This window comes from Phalacrocorax carbo, chromosome 20 (genome assembly GCF_963921805.1).
Source record: "Phalacrocorax carbo chromosome 20, bPhaCar2.1, whole genome shotgun sequence".
Lineage (NCBI taxonomy): Eukaryota > Metazoa > Chordata > Aves > Suliformes > Phalacrocoracidae > Phalacrocorax > Phalacrocorax carbo.
This window is the reverse complement of record NC_087532.1, coordinates 6837634-6856998: the sequence shown is the minus strand read 5'-3', so window position 1 is coordinate 6856998 and position 19365 is coordinate 6837634. Positions and strand designations below refer to the sequence as shown.

At 41.8% G+C, this 19365-nt stretch overlaps 1 protein-coding gene across 5 annotated transcripts in view; it reads left to right on the top strand.

Annotated features, from left to right (window-relative positions):
• LRRC38 (leucine rich repeat containing 38) overlaps positions 1-19365 on the top strand; it is a 155097-nt gene that overhangs the window by 35225 nt on the left and 100507 nt on the right. The window contains exon 5 of one of the 5 annotated variants that reach the window (XR_010375879.1): positions 1239-3950. The exons of 2 other annotated variants lie outside the window; for them this stretch is intronic. Coding sequence is in view for 2 of the 3 variants with exons in the window: in XM_064470567.1 (XP_064326637.1) it covers positions 17371-18121 (751 nt within the window). In the remaining variant the exon portion in view is untranslated. Of the gene's footprint in view, positions 1-1238; positions 3951-17327; positions 18122-19365 lie in introns of those variants that run through there. 2 more of the 5 variants (XM_064470567.1, XM_009502942.2) reach the window with 2 other exon arrangements.

Below are 19365 nucleotides of genomic sequence, written 5' to 3'. Positions count from 1 at the left end.
TGCAGATTGGCAGTGGGCTTGTGCATGTGCTCAAACGCTGTAATGAAGTGAGGCTTAGGTGCATGCAGAGACGATGGTGTAATTTGGCCTTTTTTTGTTCTGGGCGTGTTATGACAATTCCCACAAATTGCCAGGATATGAGTGCATGGCTCACCCTTTTTTCTTTTTTTTTTCCTCTGTTGGGCAGCTCTGTGTGACTTTAATCACAGTGGTTTAAGGGAGGCGGTGGAAAGGGCCTAGATTACAAGCAGCCCTTATGTTTTTATTTCATAATCTGTTCTTTCCATCTGACCGTATCAGTCATTTGCACAGCCTTGTGAGAGGTTTAGGCTGCCTCTAGTTCAGTAAGAGCAAAGAATGGAACCTATCTGGGGGAGCAGAAAAATAGTGACTGTATCCTGCAGAGCGATATGCCTCAGTGGCAGAAGTCGTGTGGGATGGTGTGTTTTCCCCTGAACTGGTCAATGTTGCAGTATGAACCCAGGAGCACTGAAGCGAGTGGAAGACTCCCCGCTGTCCTAAATGGGCTTTGAACCAGGCCTTCAAACAGCAACTCCAGTATCAGCAAGGGCAGCCTTGCCACTGACTCTGTAACTCTGCTGCTAAGAAGGATGTCATGCAGCGGGTAGATGCAGGCAGCTTGATTTCTGTGGCTGTGCGTGACTACGTAGGGTTGCTTGCAGTATTAGGGTTGGTCAGTCTGCTGAAGTACCCTCTTCTGAAAGCGTAGCGCTTTATGGTGATCTCTTCTGGTGCTGGCTTGGCCTTACAACTGGCAATTTGGCCATTTATCCTGGAATTGATTGCACTTCTCTGCTGAATGAAATAATCTGTATGTGTACACTGAATTCATGTACACTTCAAAAACCTAGTTCCAGATTTCCGTTCCCTACAAGTGAAAGTTACTATGATCCAGAAAGTAAGGAATACTACGTAGGGCAAAGCGTGACAGTGAACTCTGGGGGCAATGCTGATTCAGCTTCTGGGGTAAATGGGCTGGAGAGAAGGGACTGTTGGTACAGAGCTCCAGGTGTAGCTTGAATCTGTTAATTGTACTTAATCTCAGATTACAATAAAATCATCATAATTTTGCTGAAATATCTCAGGTATGATTCCCCTTCTTACTACAGCTTTCTATAAAACACAAGGAATTATATATATATTACGGTCTAAACTTTTTATGGCTGTATTACCAGGATTGATATTTGATTCTTTTTGTGTTGGATTTTTTTATTTAGAAACTCTTTGAGGACACCTGCGTCTTCTAGGACTGACGTTCAGGAGTGCCAGGCGTTCAGAGCTGCTGCAAATTGTCTGAGCCTGTGCATGCTTGTCCCTGCTGCAAACTGAGGCTCCGGTGTCTCAAACTGGACAGAGGGTTTCTCTGGTTTTGGGTTATATACATCAAAAGGAGCTGCCTAAACATCAGTTATGAAAAATGCAACCTATGAATAGAATTTGCTTTCTATTTCCACTTCCCGAAGAATATTTTTGGGGACACTTTCTGCTTGTGATTTACGCAATGTTTTCTAAGACTAAATCTATTATATAAAGGATTCAAAAACTGAGATGGGCAGTTCTGAACAGCATGATTTGCTGAAAGATTACCTCAAAATAAAGCAAAGTTGCTGTGCTGAAAGCAGGTAATGAAAAATCGTAGCTATCATTCTGGGTTTCCTCATCTTCCAAGTAATAGAACATTTCCTCAAACTGAATTGTGTGTTTTTGTATTTCAGTACTTGCCAAAAGGGGTGGGTTTGGCTGCAAAGGGAAAACAGGAAATGGCTTGAAAATTAATAAAGCTTGTAGAAAACAGTTTTTATGCTTCTGACCAAATATTGCCGGGCCCACAGCTGCCCCCAGGGTAAAGAAACAGGAAAATTGGCAATAGAAAGAGACAGTATCTCTTTAGTTACAGAGCAGATTTGCAAAGGATATCATCAAATTGAATGCTTAATTTACACTTTTTGAGTATTTTTAGTGAAAGAGTAGGAAGGGAAAATACGGCTTTACTTTCTATGTACTGGAGATATAAGCTACGGTCTCTCTTGTACTTGAGATGGTTCTGTGGAAAGAACTTCTAGAAGCACATGGAGCTGCACATTCATGGAAAATTCTGTAATAAGTCAGGCAGGAGCCAGGATATTCAAATCTGTCACCATGCTGCAATCTCTGACAACCTGTGGAACAATAGAGGGGTAATTTGGATTTTCCTCTTTCAAGAGATGACACATTTGTGTGGCCTTTTATATGTGTGTCTGTAGAGAGGAGTCATCTGTATATGTGCATGCATACTCAGGTCTACATAGTGGACTTTAAACTGAGAGAAAGGATGATTATGTTCCAATCTTACGGGGTTATTTACATGGAATTCAAAGATTCCTAGAAGGCTTTTGCAGAAATACAGATCGTTGCCCTCAGAAATGGCTTTTACCTTCCCTTATTCACAAACTGTTAAAGCTGAAGTCCATCATACCTCTTCGTTGATTTGCACGGGCTGTAAACAGCGGTGGCTTTGTGGTAGCTTTTGATTTTTGAGTCACTGTGCTTTTAGTTTCTAATTTCTGGAAATGTGCTTGGTATGCACAATATGAGAATACATACTTGCCTCTAGCTTTTAAAATGGCAATCCAGCAGCAGTCCTTCATCGGGCAGGTGCTAGGGAATGGGAGAACCAGAAGATACTGCTTTTACCCTATTTGTCTTTCAGGCAGCCTTTCCTGACTGATAGGGGCACCGCTTCTGATGTGAAGTCAGAATTGCAGCTGATTTAAGGCAGAAGAAGAATTCACTGTTTGAAAAGTAAAATGTGTCCTATAGGGAGAGATTGGCAATAGTATTGACAAACTCAAATGTCCATATTATGCAACTATTTTTAAGATAAGCAACTATAAATCAAATCCTGTTCCTTGACCATCTGTGCTCCTGACTGTAAAATATTATGTGCACAGATGTGTGAGCAACCCTAGCTGTCAGATGTAGTGAGGAGAGATTATAGAATCAGAAGATTGCAACAATGCTTGAAGATGGAGATCTTAAGCTAGAATAGTAATGATATTTATCAGTCAGTTTTAGAGATGGGGCTACGTTTTCCGCTGATATAACTCAGAGCTTCACCAAAATCAATATATACTAGTTTTTACAAACCAGCGCTCCAAGCTATGAGGCATAGAGGCGACCTAAAATATTTTATGATCTGGTAAATGGGCACACACTGAGCCAGTGCCTCTGGGCTAATACAGCAGGCTGATGGAGAGCGAACAATTCTGAAGCAGCCAGGTCCCATCCTAGCCAGGGAATCCAGATGTATTGAATTGGCTCTCAAAATAAACTAGTATTTAAGGGAAAAGAAGTAAGCATCTACACTTGCAACTGTTTCCCTTTAGATTTATGGGGAATTGTTCTTTGTGCAGGCTGCTTCTCTCCATGATGCTGTTTCAGCCAGTTGTGAAAAGACTTGATTAAGATGTGCTCGAGAAGGAAAGGGTAGAGAAACCCTGTAGTTTCATGTAAGAGCGAGTTGGTCTATGTAAAATGTGAAGACTTCTCTGTTATGTTTCAAAGTCTGTGGTTTGACATTGAAGTGACTATTTTCTGCTTTTATAATTTCAAAAGTAAAATTGGTTTTGGTGCTCATACTGCGAGGCCCTTCATTAGATGCAGATGAATTTAGGCTGTTTAACACAAAAGCATTAATTTTAATCTTTTTTTTAATTAAGAGTAACACCGTTGTCTACCTGAGGCCAAATACTGGTTTGAAGGGAGTACGACACATTTGGTAGACAGACTACACTGCCTTTCTCAAGAGGATATGCATGTTGGTTGTTTATAAAGATCGCTGGAGCGGAGCTTCTAAGCTGCTTTCTCGATAAAGCTTTCTGCTGTGAGAGTGAAGTTTTCTGGGGCTGCAGTCCTGAAAACATAGATTTCCCTGAATGCAACAGGTTACGTTAGGTGCAGGAGCTGGTTGTAGGGGGCGGGCATGCTCCTGGGGGCACGCTGGAGCTGGGGTTTCTGTCTCTCGCTACTTTATCCAGAAAAAGTGTTTCCAAAGTCTGCCAGCAGTTGTCTCTACGTGACATACAATGGAGTGACTCAGAGTTAAATATGGAATGCCCACTCTTTACTACTTTTAAACCTGTGGATGACCACCATGTACTTAACAAAAAATTATAAGGTTGACATAGGTTTTCTTCGGTCAGGAGTGTTAAGTAGAACAGTTATATAAGGAAAGCAACACAGCAACGGAGCCAAAAGGGGGGAAAAACACACACGTACTGTGTACTCAGGCTCTCATTTATTACAGAATGGTTCTATGAGTTTGCTTCTTAATACTTTCAAAGGCTTTCCCTGCTTTTATAGTAAGTTTATACAAATAAAGCCTGTCATTAGGAATTTACATGTCCTAATTTTTTTTAAATACACTTTGTGTCAGTGTGCTGAAAATGCACCAAGACACATTCCAATCCTGACAGCGTGGCTGAGATCACACCTGCTTGGAATTTGGGCAGAACCCAGCCCAGTCCCTGTACTATTTGAAGCCATACTGCGGCCCTAGCAGCCAGGCCATCAGCTGTCTGGGCATCTTCAGCGTGGGGCAGGATTTGCCTGGGTTTACAAGGAGATGGCTGGACGGACTATGGCACACACAGCGTATGGGTGCAGCCAGTTCTTCTGTAAATGAGTAACTGTCTCTTCGAATAAGCTTGTGTGTCTTTTAGAAGAAATGAAACACACATGGATGAATAAATGAGGAATACTACCCGTGTTAAGTTCTATGATGAAATTCCCATTTCAGCTCTGATTTTTAGGGAGGAATCACATACAAAAGAATATGGTTTCTTTTCCTTTCTCTATACAAAGCATGATCCCAACAATAAGCAGCTTCATGAAGGAAGTGCAAAGATGAACAAAAGCTGGTGGAAAGCATAGTGTTTCAAATGGAGGGAGGGCAGGCGGGGACAGAAAAGCAGGCTGATTGTGGAGATGGAGACTTATGAATGTGCGGAAAGCTGGGTGTAGGATTATGTTCTCCAGTGGCCTTTCCGGACTTTGCAACACATTTCATACAACTGGGATTCATCTGCAAAAAGTGTAAGTGGATAAACAGAAAGAGACCATCTACACAGTACTCTGCAGCCACCAGAGGGAGTGGTAGGTTCGCAGGTACTGTTCTGTTTAAAACACACGCGCTGCAGGGCTGGGTTCCACCGCTTCCCTGGTCCCAGTGAGGAAATAATGCAGAGAAATAGGCTCCAGACAAGTCAGGTTTTGGGCTGCAATTTTTTTGCCACATCTTCCATCAGCAGCATGTTTTTTTTTCACCCTGGCTACACGTCCAAATGGGATTGAAAATACTTGCTATAGTGGAGGGTTTGGTGGGAGAAGTCAGGCATGGTGATCTTTCAACAGCAGCAACCGTGGGCTTTCTTGAAATGACAGCCGTTGTGGTGGCCCCAGCTCACCTCCTGACTGGCAACCAAATTCAACAGAGAGCAGCGATTTGAAGAATTTTATTAAGGGGCAAAGCATACCTCAAATGGAAATGAAAGCAAGCACTGAAATCAGGGCAGGCATCATGGGATGTTTCAGCTATTTTGCAAAATCTGGGCTCATTCACACAGCATTCCACTGACATGTAGCTGAATCATGTACTGTGATATCTTGAAATACTATACCACGGAATTTAATAAAGGGTCTCAGCTGCAACTGCTGCTGCTTTGTGTAGGAGAAATACTAGACTAATAGCATGTCTTTACAAATATTTTTTGCCAAATGTTTATAATATTGGATTGTTTTCCTGAAAAATGAAGTGAATAAGTATCATAGCAAGGGAAACAAGAACAACAGAGGGCACCAAAAAAAATCTGATGAAAGTTCAGCATAGTTAAAACAATGATTAGACTCAGGGCTTGATTAGTCTCTGAACTACACTATAAATCATTTATGTCTGGATAAAATGAAATGATGACTTGTGAATGTGGAGAGGGGTGGAGTCCCAGTCTGAGTGTAGAAGGAATGCAATCAAACTGGAATTCGCAAAGATAGACCTTATCTTTGCATTACTCAAACCATTGCATGAGATCGCTACTTGTGATATTAGCCTGTCAGCAATAACTCAAGGGAGAGAAGGGAAGGCATTTCAAATACAGGATTTTCCTATCTAAGGGGTAGGTTAATTCATGCTTAGATTAGGGAATAAATGTTTTATGCTTTGCTCTGTATTTGCAAGACCTGTGTTGCATAAGCTAATTCTAGGACACAAAGGAGAATGAGATAGTTGCTCTCTTGGAAGCCTGCTCACCACTTTAATAGCCCCAAGCCATCTACATGTGTCTTTGGATCAAGGCACTATTGTATTGTTAAAATATAAATATTTAAAAGCCCATGCCTTTTAAAATGGAAATGCTGAAAGCTTTTGAGGTGAATATCATCTAACCTTAAAGCTCCATCCTGTTGCTGCTTCTGGTTATTTCCATATGAAACAGTGGGGAAACGGAGGCACTGAGCGCTGCAGTGACTTTGTCAAGGTTACACAGTAGATCAGGAGTGAAAACAAGTATTGCAGAGTCTCCCTCCAGTGCCAGCACTCTCTCTGGTCTGTAAATTATTTCATTAAGTACAAGCAGTGAATTAAGAGGGTTTTTTTAATTATTGGAATATCTTCTTGGTTTCACTGCAGGAAACTGAATTAGAGGGCCGTGATTCATGTACTTGTAGGCTTAGGCAGCTGTACACCAAGTACAGTACAAAGAATATTAACACTTTTAACTGCCTGCAAGCACTACTGATAATGCGGCATCTTTCCTAGCAAAGAAGATTACTCCTAAAATACAGGATTTAGATCCACACAGCTGATACCCTGTGTAGCCCGTAAGTCTTCCAGCAGTTTTATCCCTTCTCCTGATTAAAAAAAAAGAAACTGAGGCTCTGAGGCATTACATTGTAAGGGTGAGTAAAGGTAAAACGCTGCTTTTTAGATGGATTTTTTACCTTAGAACATGTATCCAGGGAGTCTGACCTGTACTTTATTAATGTGTACGATATTTATGTTGCATAAAACCGCGTGCACATAAAACTTGCAGAAAGCTCATCAGGAATTATGGAGCTCTATTCTTGGCTCAGCAGTTGTGACCCTGCATCCTTCTGCTTTTGCCCTCTGTCACTTGAGGTAACAATGATGTCCCACAAGGCAGCAGGCAGTACCAGGCAGTACTTCTAAAAAGTAACAATAGCATGTCTGCTCTACGGAGTGATGCCCAGTAGCCATGTTATTAGTAACATATTTCAATATACTGTGTTTTCTGAAAAGTGAAAAGTCTAAAAACAAACTAAAAATCATGGGGGCTTCCTTGAACACTTGCATTAACTAATCCTTTATCGGATGATTTTCTTTTTCCCCATCAAAAGTGCACCTGGAATGATTCATCTTACTCCCAGACTGGTCATTAGAACACTTCTCAGTGGTACAACATGTAACTATACTCCTTTGGCCATCCCACAGGTTAGCATGTAGTACCTGGTTGGAATAGCGGCCAGAGGAGATGCTCTTCTGGGCAACATGTAGCTTCTTACGTCATTTTGGTGAAAAGAAAGGTCCCACTTTTAGGGACCCAATAATAGCAATATAACAAAAAGTCATTTTAAGCTAATGACTCTCCCACCACTGTCAAAATCTTTCGTTCTTAGTAACTTGAAACTTGTTTATTGGTGGGTAACTTTTAACAAGGATTGCACAGATGCCGTATCAGTGCCGTGCCAGCTGTTCCACGCCTGCGTCCACAATAGCCATGTGCTTTGACACTGATACAGTGCGGTCGGTGGTAGCTTGGAATAACTGGACTGTTTATGCACCTCCTAAGAAGTTAATTTCAAACCATCTTCCTTAAAACAAATACAAATCTTCTTGATAAAGGGAAAGTAGGAAGCTAGACTTGTATTTGCAGGAAAAGCAAATAAAAGGTTTATACAGTAAAATCTGCATCAGAAGGCAGCACACATAATTTTAGCAAGTGTTTGCCTAGCTTCAGCAGAAGGAACTAAGTAATTTTTGTAAGTGTCTATGTCAAGAAATAAATGGAAGCTTTCCATTATATGCTTAGATAAGATGTTTCTGACCGTAAGTTATAGATGACTTTTTGGAAAACTCAGAAGATTATATCCTACTGAGGAATATCTTACAGAAAATTTAAGAATTAACAAATTAAATATCTGGTTAAAAACTGAAAACACTTTCTAAAAAGAAAACAAGAGTTAAAATTAATTTTTCAATTTTAGTTTTTTGTTGAAAGTGTGTTGTTGGGCATTTTTTGGCTCTTTATTTTTAGTCTGCAGCCATTCCATGATCCCTAAAAATATCTTTTTGCTTACAGCACAGCCTGAGAAAATGGAGAGTATAGTGCATTCCACGTGTTACCACGTGAACTATATTTTTACCATATTTGTCTTCTGTGCCATTAACTTCCTGAAAAAATTTACAAGACCCTGAAGCAAATATACTTTTTCTTCTGGGTTCTTTCAAATTTGAGATTTAAAAGACTTCGCTTACTCCTTTTATGAGAGATTGATTTATTTTTGATATTACTAAATGAAAAAATGACATAGAACCATCGCAGAGACTGTGATGACTGCGAACTGCACTCTGCACGCTTCCAGCTCTAATGCCTGTTAACCTCACTAACATTCTCCAGGGAGGAAATTCTGCATTTTACTTTTTTTGGTGACGTTTCTCGGCTTTAATATCTCTGAAATGAGGCAGCTCCCGGAACTGCAGAAGACTCTACAAGCAGATGCGTGAAGGAGTTCGTCCAAACGTTAGACACACCGAACAGGTCTGACTCCTGACAAAGGGCAGCGCGTCCCCCGTGCACAGTAGCGCCATGTAGCAGCGTGGGACACCTCCTGGGTGCTGGGACTGTGCAAGCGAGCACTAGGACGCCTCGCCTCCCCGTGCTAAGGGTCCTCCCGCAGTTCTAGTATTCAAAGCTACTACGTAGCGCCGCAGTATCAGCGTGTAGGCTGAAAGAAGTTGTACTGGAGAGAGCAGCTGGGCTAGTGGTCACTAATGCACCATGCCAATGTGACTGTGATAAAATTCTGAAGGTCGTGCCTGATACCACTGCGTACTGGAGAGGTACCCCCAATTTGTGGTCAGTGAGGTAATTCCTGAAGCAATTATGAAAGCTAGTCATTGTAATATTTAGCATTGGTTATCAACATGTTTTTGAAAAGCAAATCCAGAGGCAGTATTACGAGGCTCCAAAGATCTCCCTTTTGGGGATTGCTGCAGTCGCTGATATAATTTCACCTGACGTTTCACTCGTCTTATTAACAAGGCAAGTGAAATGTCAGAAGGCATTAAGTCAAAACATGCTGCGTTCCCCAAGGGACACTATACTTCTGCATAGCCAGAAAAACTTCTAAGAGGATAGAAATACCACTTTAGAGTGAAGACAAGCGAATGACCAGGATCATCGACCATGAACAGGACTGTAGATACTTCAGTTATACCAAGAGATGGGTAACTCCGACGAAGTTGTATCATCTTGCAAACAGTTTTTTTGCATACAGTAAAGTGTACAGGCCTTTTCAACATTTACTTTAAAGGTAAAAACAAGTCCCTTTGCATCCCTTGAATCATCCTGCTGATTCAAGGATCTCTGTCACCATTTTGTTTGGTTTTGTTCTTCATGTGGGTATAAAAGAACCAGGTATTTCTTGAATTTAGAAAGGGAATTTCACTCATTTAATGTAGGATTAAAAAGGACGACAGATGTCCACAGAAAAAGCTCTACAGGTAAAGTGCAAGGGCCAAACTTTCAGTTGTTTCCACTAGATCGCTCTGTGCATTTTCCGTATTTGGTGGGGGTTTTTTGGTTGGTGTCTTGTGGTTTTTTGGGGTTTGGGTTTTTTTGGGTGTTTTTACTTGTTTGTTTCAAAAGGGACTGCACGTGCATTCATTCAGATATGGACACATGCACACAAACCAGACATTTGCACACCCTTATTCTGTCCGTGCAAGATTCTAGTGTTCCTTGCTTTCCTCAAGTCCTAATCTATTGTTTGTTGTCCCTTTGTACTTTTCAATGCCGTATGGTTCCAGTGCAGATCAGGATGCATTTCTGTGGAGTCATTATTTTGCAGAAAGCCAGTTGTTCAGAATTAACCTGTAAAATATGGACTCGCACACTTGCAGGAACGGTGCACGTAATTTAATGAGTGTGCCATGCACTTCAAAGGGTGGTTTTCAAGCCCTATTTTGAAATTACAGTCTAATCTTTTAAGCACTTTGTTATATTTTTCATCAAGTATTTTAACATTAAAGGGCAACAGAGAGGGGGGTAATAATTATTTCCATTATTTCTACCACTTATCTGCTGCTTGGAACTCCCGCTGACGTATGCTTTCTGCATATTTAAATGCACGAAATGTATGCAGCAGTGGCCGGTGTGGTACGTGGCAGAAGGGATGTCAGCACAAATGACTCTCTTGAGTTTTTTTCCTCTGCATAGAAAAACAATCTAGAAGATCTGGCTTGGTTTCCCCTGTTGTGACTAGCTGATACCACATCAAATAGCTTAAATTAACACAGCCAAGGAAGGTAGCTTGTAATGTCTTTGTGAAATCCCCTTGTCAAAGCAAACTGAGAAGTCATGGAAAGCCCTTGATCTCCCATTAAATTATCTGTGCCTTTGTAAACTGAACTGTTTTCTTGCTGGGTGTATATTTGGTATGAGCTTGCATAAAGTCCTCAAAAATGCACCATCTTCTTTGGTCTGGAAAAAACGTTCAGCCCATTAATGTTCCAATGTTAATAGCAAAATGAATTCAAGTCCCTTCTTTGTTTTGGGTTTTTTTTTTGGTTGTTGGCGTTTTTTGTTTCAGTTTGGTGTTTTACTCTGTGCTGTACCATGCAGACCTAATGATCTGGAGGGGTTTTATACTCAAAGAATATGTATGTGGTGTTTTTATAAACATTAGCTGTCAACTGTTTAATTGCTGTAAATCTATTTGCTGTGCATTAGAACAAAGAGAACTCGCCAAAGGGTTTTCTAGGTGGCACTGAGTACAAATTAAAGCTATGTAATTCCTACTGAGAGAAAACAAATTTGCCTTCCAGATATTTCAGAATAATTTCTGCTTCCTTTTCACCAGAACATACATCATTTACCCTCTGCTCAGCCAGATTGCACAGTGGCACATTCAGCCTCTGAATGCTTTGATGAAGTAGGTAGCAGTTGCTGTCTGGAGAAGGGCTAGAGAGCATGAGTGTGCAGTGCGTGATTTGGAGGAAGTCAGTTCCCGAGAGTTATTCGTTCCCATCTTTTGAAGCAAATACGCCATGTTTACAATGGTAATCGTGGCTTAAAAATGACAGTCTACTTAGCTTTACATCAGAGCTGGATTAAATTTTGTGGTATCTTGGGGCTTTGAGAATGTGCTCAAAGTTCCTTCTCTGTTTAGCTTCACTGCTTGAAACTTAGCTGCAGGTTGAAACAGGTTTCAGATATGAAAGCTATGTTCGACTCCAAGTGCTACTTTAAAGTCACTGACTTTCATAAATTTTCCTCTACAAATCCTATGCTGGATTTCATATATATATATATATTTATATATTTATTTAGAAACTCTGAGCTTCTAAAGAACCTCAGATCTCCCCAAGGTTTTTCTGATCTTAATAGACCTGTTGGTGAATCTGACCAGGTAAATGGCATTTGAGGAGAAACCTGCGACCAGCTTTACTTGTGACTGTATTACATACCAGAGTAGCAGTGGTTATACACGAGCGTATCTGTTCAATACCTTAGGAGAACTTTTGCTTTTAGTTGCCTTTAATTTGCTTTAAAGCTCTGGTAATACTGGACCAATATATAAACTATGTAGAGGGCAAGCAGTTGACTACACTGGCGTGGCTGGATACGGGCTCCTTCCTGAGGGAGAAAGGAAATATGATTTACACATTTCCATCTCTCGTGAATGCTTTTAGTGGTTGTAAATGGCTTACAATAAGATAGCGACCACGTGTCCGCGTAAGGCACGTTGTCTGGAGCAGATGATGGAAGTCTTTTGATGGGTTTAGACTGGTCTCATTTGGCTGCTGAACTGCAATGTCTAAAGTTTTCAAATTCAATCATTGCTGCTGTCACACTGATTAATTTTGATGTCATTTTGCTCCCAGTGGCGCGGCAGCGACAGCAGCAGGGGAGGACTGGGCGGGTGTAATAGAAGCTTCAGTTCACAGTTTCTATCATCTCACAAATTGTAAGGCAAGGAACATACCATTTTTCTCTTTTGCTTTTTCAGTCCTTCTTAGATGTAAGATCAGAGGTAAAACTCTCCAAAGGTGCCCCTTGGCTGCCTTCATGAAAACATGCCTGGTCATAGCAGGGGAAGATTTTCCTCAGAAGAAAAAAGCACTAAAGCCAAAGTGGTAAATATCTGAATAAAAATGGGACTTCTGCTCAGAGATGTTGTTTAGCACTTGATTTCAGTGTTCAATTGATTAACATACTGGTAGTTATTCATGTTTGAACGTTGGTTCCCATGACACATTGCTAATGGACGATAATGAGGAGGAAAACCCTTTGCAAATCATTATGTGCACCTGGTACAGCAGCCTCAGACATGACATGTACCTTAACTCAATGAAGCATAAGCCTGGAATAATAACTTCCTTCATGGAAAAATATGCTCAATTAGCTCTTCAAAAGTGTGAATGAGGATGGGCAGTTTTCAGTTTCAGTCTCTTTAAGGATTTATTGGCTGAGATCTGAATCTTCTGTGTGTGTCTGTACCATGACTACTCTTTCTTTTTACTTCCATTAGTCAGATTATTTTGGGAAGTTTTGAGAACTTTTAGGAAAAGGGCTGGAAGTTTCTAAGGGAAAGATGAAACCTCTGTCATTCTTCCATGAAGCCAGTTCTTACTTTACTAGGCAAGGAGGTGAATGGCTTTTCTGATAGTTTCCTACTGCTTGCCATGATAAAAGATATGACATGATAGTGTGCCATTATACTGCAAGCACACTAAAGATCCAGGACCAGGTGGCTTGTCACCCTGTTTTATTTTAGAGGTTTCTGTTAGTAGTATTCTGAACAGAAAAGTGAAGGAATGGAAGGCCAGATCTATGTTGGTTTAGTCCAAAGCCTGCCTACTGTTGTGCTTACTCAATTCCTACAACTGGGAGGTATGGAGAGAAATTGGTCTTGCTTCCTCATTCTCCACAAAAGGATTTGACACACATTCCTCCGTAGTTCCTTGATTATGAAATTGCTACCCTGTTTGTTTTACAGGCGTGTTTTTCAAACCCATCCTGTCCCTCTTGCTATAGGGAGGCCTGGAAGTCAGGATCACGGATAAAATGAGCTGATAGCTGAGATTTGGTCAATGTGAGATCCCGTCTGTGTGGAGAGAAGACTATTTGGGGTTTGTTTGGCATCAGTTTCTAATTGGGAAGCTTGTGCTTTTTCAAAACTATTTAAACTAAAATTCAGTACCGGAAGTATTTTTGGATAACAGGTGAGAAGCTATGAGGGCTTTGCTTGGGAGTACTGAGGGAGCATAGATTATAAACAGATCTTTATTTCTGAGACTGCTCACTGGACCAATGATGTATTTTACCATAGCGTCAGTTGAAGCAAACAAAGCCCTGACATGCATTATCTATTTTGATAAACTTTAACCTTTAAACAAAAAAAAAGAATCCAGATCCAGTAGGTGATTGGCAGTCTGTGATCTAGTGTCCCTCTTACTGTAACAAATAGCCGGAAGGTATGACAGGCTGTGCAGGCAGAATGCAATTGAAATGGCAGGAGCGGCAGCATACAAGAAGTTTGTAATCTGGCTCCTCTGCCTTGTGCAATCAGGGAATTAGAAGCTTGCTTCGCTCCTTGCATTTGCTTCCCTTCTCGGGTCTATGCATTATAGAATCATAGAATCATTAATGTTGGAAAAGACCTCTAGGATCATCAAGTCCAACCACCAACCCTACCATGTCTCCTAAACCATGCCCTGAAGTGCTGCGTCTGCTTAGTCAGGCTTGCTCTGTGACACCTCTGCTCTTACTGTATGCCTCTCTAAAAATAGCACATAAGAACACCGCCTGGATTGTATCTTTTGTTTTCTTGCGTGGAGTGATTGGGGTTTCTTTAATAGGCCAGTGGAAGAGGAAGAAGTATAGGTAAACTCTAGGAGTTTGGTAAAACTTGCTTATAGCTTATCAGAAGAGACCAGAGTGGTTGTGGAATGACTGCTGTCCTGCAGGGCACAAGAGGGTGCTGCGCACTTAGCAGATAGCAGGCTAAACCCCTTATTTAGTACTACAGGTTACGCTGACTGACTGATGCAAATAAAAGATTAAAGTAGTAAAGCTTTAATATCTTACTAGATAGAAAGCTTTGCAGAATCTCCTTCCTGCGATCCAAAATTGCCTGAAATGTCTGGCAAGTGAATGAAGCTTCAAAAAGATTCAGGAGAATTTGTACGCTGTGAGGGAAACAAATGAGGTGCAGAAATAAGCAGCAGCCGAGGAATGAATAAACCTGAACAGACAAAATGAAACAGGAAATGTTACACAGAGAAAGGTCAGGAGGAAACTCTCTGAAATCAAAGACAGCCAGAGAAAGGTGTCAGACCCTGGCAGGTGGCCTGTGACGGCAGGCACTGCAGCTGGCCTTGCGGAGCTGAAGATCAGTGCTGTTACGTGTTGGCAGCAAAGCTCTGTGTGCCTGGATGCTGTGGGAGCGGGGCCGGTGTTTGACAAACCTACAGGCTACCTATCCCAAAATATCCACATCCTGATAGTAATCCCTAGCCTCCTGCCAGCCCCTTCACAAGCACCTCAGATGGGAAAGCTCTGCGGATTCTGGGGAGAAATTGCCTACTGCGTATTACCGTGCAGAATAAGCTGTGAAAATAGCGTTGCTTACCCTTCAGGAGGTACTAGGTAAAGAATACGTGGGAGCAGCGGAGCAAAAGGAAGGTCTGTTTCTTACAGAAAGGAGTGGTAGTTTTAGCAAGGGCTGGTGGAATTTTTAGGGAAGCCGAGTCCTGTTCCTACCCCTTCCACTAGCATGTTCTTGGATCTTTCACAAATTGTGCCTTACTGTCTGTAGTCTCCCATCTGTGAAATAGGCATAATAACGCTGAGGCATCTTTGAAAAGAAAATGTCAGAGTCTGATTCTGCACGTTTGATAAAGAAGGGTGAGTCTGCATAGGAGGAGCTGCAGGGACCCTGAAGTCCTGTGTATTGATAACCTCGCTCTGTAGAGAGCTAGATCATGATCGTTACCACAAGCCAGTCCTGCTTTCCTGTGTTAGGAACAGCTCTATCTCTGACCTAAAGCCTTGATTGAATTAGGGGCAGAAAACCAGTAAATTACAGCAGGAGCAAGTATTTGCAAGGTACAGCCTTAAAAGTTTAAAAAGCATCAATTCTGCATGAGAAATACCAGTTGCAGTTATTTGTTGATGCTGATTCATTGAATCATGACCACAAGAGGCATTTTGCATGTTTGTTTTGGTTTTTTTATTCAGAGGTAGCCTATCAAACTTCCACTTCCTCTGTAATTTAAAGGTAAATATTTTAAATAATCACCTCAGGAATTTAATTGGGCTTTGCCCTGGTGGTTTATAGAGGCAGCTGTGCCCATTTCTTTCTGGGTGGTGTTTTAAAAGTAATTCAAGACATGGAAGACACCTGGAGCAGGATGTGTGTTTATGGGAGGGATCTAGAGGCTGGCTCAAGGCGGTTTAGCTAAAAAACCTATGAATTAGAAACAAGGTGTGTTGCAAAATGTGAGAGAGGGATGTTCAAAGGTATAACCCTTCCTGGCATGTTCATTTCCGAACAGCAGTTCACAGAATTGCTGAGGTTGGAAGGGCCCTCTGGAAATGATCTGGTGCAATCCCCCTGCTCAGGCGGTGTCAGAGCAGGTTGCCCAATGCTGTCTCCAGTTGGGTTGTGAATATCTCCAAAGATGGAGACTCCACAATCTTTCTGTGCAACCTGTTCTCATGTCTGGACGCCCTCACACTAAAAAAGAAGTGGGGTTTTTTTCAGATGGTTTTTAATCTGTGCCCATAGCCTCTCTTTCTGTCAGTGGGCACTGTTGAGAACAGTCTGGCTCCGTTCCCTCCTGGCAGTTCAGTGTTTCTACGTACGTACTGAAGGAGAGGTTGATAATACTGCTTTCATGGTTTGGGTTTAAGTGCGGGTGTCTTGGGAGGACAGGCTGCCTTAGAAGGAAAATTTTACCCTGTCGTGGATGAAAAATGCTCTGAATTCAGTTATGAAATATGACTTTAAATTGAGACTAGTGGCCTCTCTTTCACCTGGGAATGAGCTTTCCAAAGGTGTTTTGAGTTTGTGCTGTAATCTTCAGGACATGTGCACCCAAATACAATCCGTCTCTCTAGAAAAATGTTCTCTCATAGTGCATAGGTGAGGCCCATCTGCCTGCTTACGCGTGTGCATAAAGAGGGAGGGATGGAGTTAAAACTTAACCTGGCAGCTTGCAGAGGACTTGCCTTTCTGGATGTGGATTGGGATGTCAGAAAAACACAGGTGCCTTGTTGCAAAATCACCTCTGCTGTCCCATGGGAGACAAGTAGATTGATTGTCAAATATTTCAAACCCCTGAAAATGAAGACAATCTCTTCAGTTTTAACTAGCTGAAGATTTGATCCGCAATCTGCACTTTTATGTTGCCCAACAGACATTACCGGTGCCGCACTAGAAAGTAGCTGTTTTGGTCATTAAAACAGGAAGGAAAAAAACCCTTGCTTTTGAGACCGTATTCCTTGTTGCTGCAGTAGATTGTTCTTGGGTAAAAGTTAATGAGTCATATTTAAATAATGTTAACGTGCTTGCTCTAAAAGCTGAGAAGGCATCCAGAAACAGCACAAGTTAGCCTGTCCTCCTCTTGCTGCTTTTCTGCCCCACTTTACAAATGAAAGGGGAAACAGTCCTTAGCAGTCAGCCAGGATACTTCCCTCACCCTTGCATTTCTATGGGTGTTGGCCACCTTTATGTAGGCTGGTGCAAAGAAACAAAATAAGTGATTTCCTCAGGGTTTATAACCTGAAGGGCTTTTTAAGCATAAGCAGTTGCTGTCAGAGTCACAGGATCAGGTGCGATTTCCCCTTTGCTGGAATATACAGCAAATATGCAAAGAGGCTCTCAGCTTTTTTTAGCTCACAAAAGCAGGGGAGTCCTTTGAAAGATCCTCCGTTTGCCCAATCACCGCCTTCCCTTGCACTGTACAGCATTATAACATTCTGACAGTGTAAATCCTCACATTTGCCTCCCTCCCTCTTTCCTTCAGTCACTCTCCCTCCCCCTCCCAAGACTGCTGCTATCGGATCTGTGATGATATGTGATCTCCTGGATACAATCACACACACACACACAAGTACCCGGCACTGCTGCTCAGCTGAGCAAAATGTCCTTCTCTTAGAAGTGGTGCTCATCACAGCTTTCAAATCCTTGACGATGTTGCCATGCTTTCCTTTCTGCCTCCTGCCTTTTTCTGTCTTTGCCTGCCTGCTTTTCTTACCCGTGGGTCATTTTTGCCCTGCTGTCTGTAGCTGTATGGACTACCACACCATAGATTGCCGGGATCAAGGACTCCCAAGTGTTCCTAATCCATTTCCATTGGATGTACGGAAACTTCTTATAGCTGATAACAACATTCAGGCGATACCAGCTGATTTCTTTATATTTTATGGAGATCTAGTCTATTTGGACTTCAGGAATAACTCCCTCACCTCTTTAGAAGAGGGCACTTTTAGCAGTTCTACCAAACTGGTGTATTTAGACTTAAGCTACAATAATTTAACACAGCTTGATGCTGGGATATTCAAATCAGCGGCAAAACTGATAAAATTGAGCCTTGGAAACAATAACCTGGTGGATGTGGATGAGGCTGCTTTTGAGAACCTGGAACAGCTCCAAGTGTTAGAATTGAATGACAATAACTTACAAAGCCTAAATGTGGCAGCCCTAGAAGCACTTCCCTCCCTGCGGACTATACGCTTAGAGGGCAACCCTTGGGTCTGTGACTGTGACTTTGCCAATCTTTTCAGCTGGATACAGGACAATGCGTCTAAGCTCCAGAAAGGTAAAGCTCGGTGGCTTACAGTGCAGTATGTACATTCGTTTCTCTGTGTGTGTGTCTTGGAGGGAAGGAGGGTTCTTGGTCAAATTGTCTGTGTGCTGCCTGCAGTGACCCAAACTGCATTTTGGTCAAACAGTAATTGCATGCTTTCAACAAATGAGTCCATTAAAATTATGTTGGCTTCTTTTCAGCAGCAGGTCCTCCTCCCAGTTAAGAAATAAAATTGAAAAATTAAGCCCTAATAATTTTGATTTATACACTAAACTTGCCTAGGCAGTGAAAGAGCCTTTTCAAATTCATTCAGCCCAGAGCTGGTTCTCTTCCAGACGTCATTTTCTCTTTGGTAAATACATTTTCTACAATAAGCCCTTTGAGCAGCTCAACATTCTGTGCCAGCTCCTTGGGGAAACTGATTTTTCTCTCATTGTACTGATCAGTTATAAAGCTGCTACAGAAGAGTTAAATCCCCATTTTATGCAACTGTGGTTGTCAGCCCCTTCCTGGAAGTATTTTGTTGTGATACCCTGTGTTTGAAACTCTCTTCGGTAGCTTTTTTTTGGCTCTTTTCATTAAAATAGAGCCGCTTCCAATATTAGGAATAAATTGAAATGGCTCTGGAACACCCCAAAATGCAGAATATATAATTCTGGTATTTGGGCCAGTAATTTTCAGAAAAGTAGGGGGGAGGGAGGAGGAGGGAGTACTAAGACTGCCACGTATAGGGAATCCAAACTCTTGCTCCACATTTCCCACCCGACCCAAAGCCTCTCTTAATCCAGCTTTAGCAGGAGATCATCTCACAGTTCATGCCTCCCAACAAGCACTAGGGCATAAACTCATGCCATTGAGCCGCCCAGCTGCTCGCAGAAGGCGAACTGCTTGGCGCATAAAAACTTTGTAAGGGCTACGGAGGGTATGCAGGTATTCCCTAGCATGAGACCACGGAGTCTGGGCTGTGTCTGAGGGGGGAAGTCTGTACAGAAGATGGGGAGAGCTAAAAGGCTGGGGGAGAAGAGCTCAGGGGAATGGGTTGAGGTCAAATAACTGTTTCTTTGAATTCAGACAAAAAGGGGGGGAAACACAGTAAGCCTACAAATTTCCGAGGTCTTTTCTCTGCTTTCTTGGTCATCAGGGTCTGCAGTCAGTTATTCAAGTTCTTCCTACGCTCATGACCTTGAGTAGCATTTTTTTAATATACTCATCTAGGTTGCCCTAAATATTCTTAGCTGTAAAACAGCTGTTTTAAG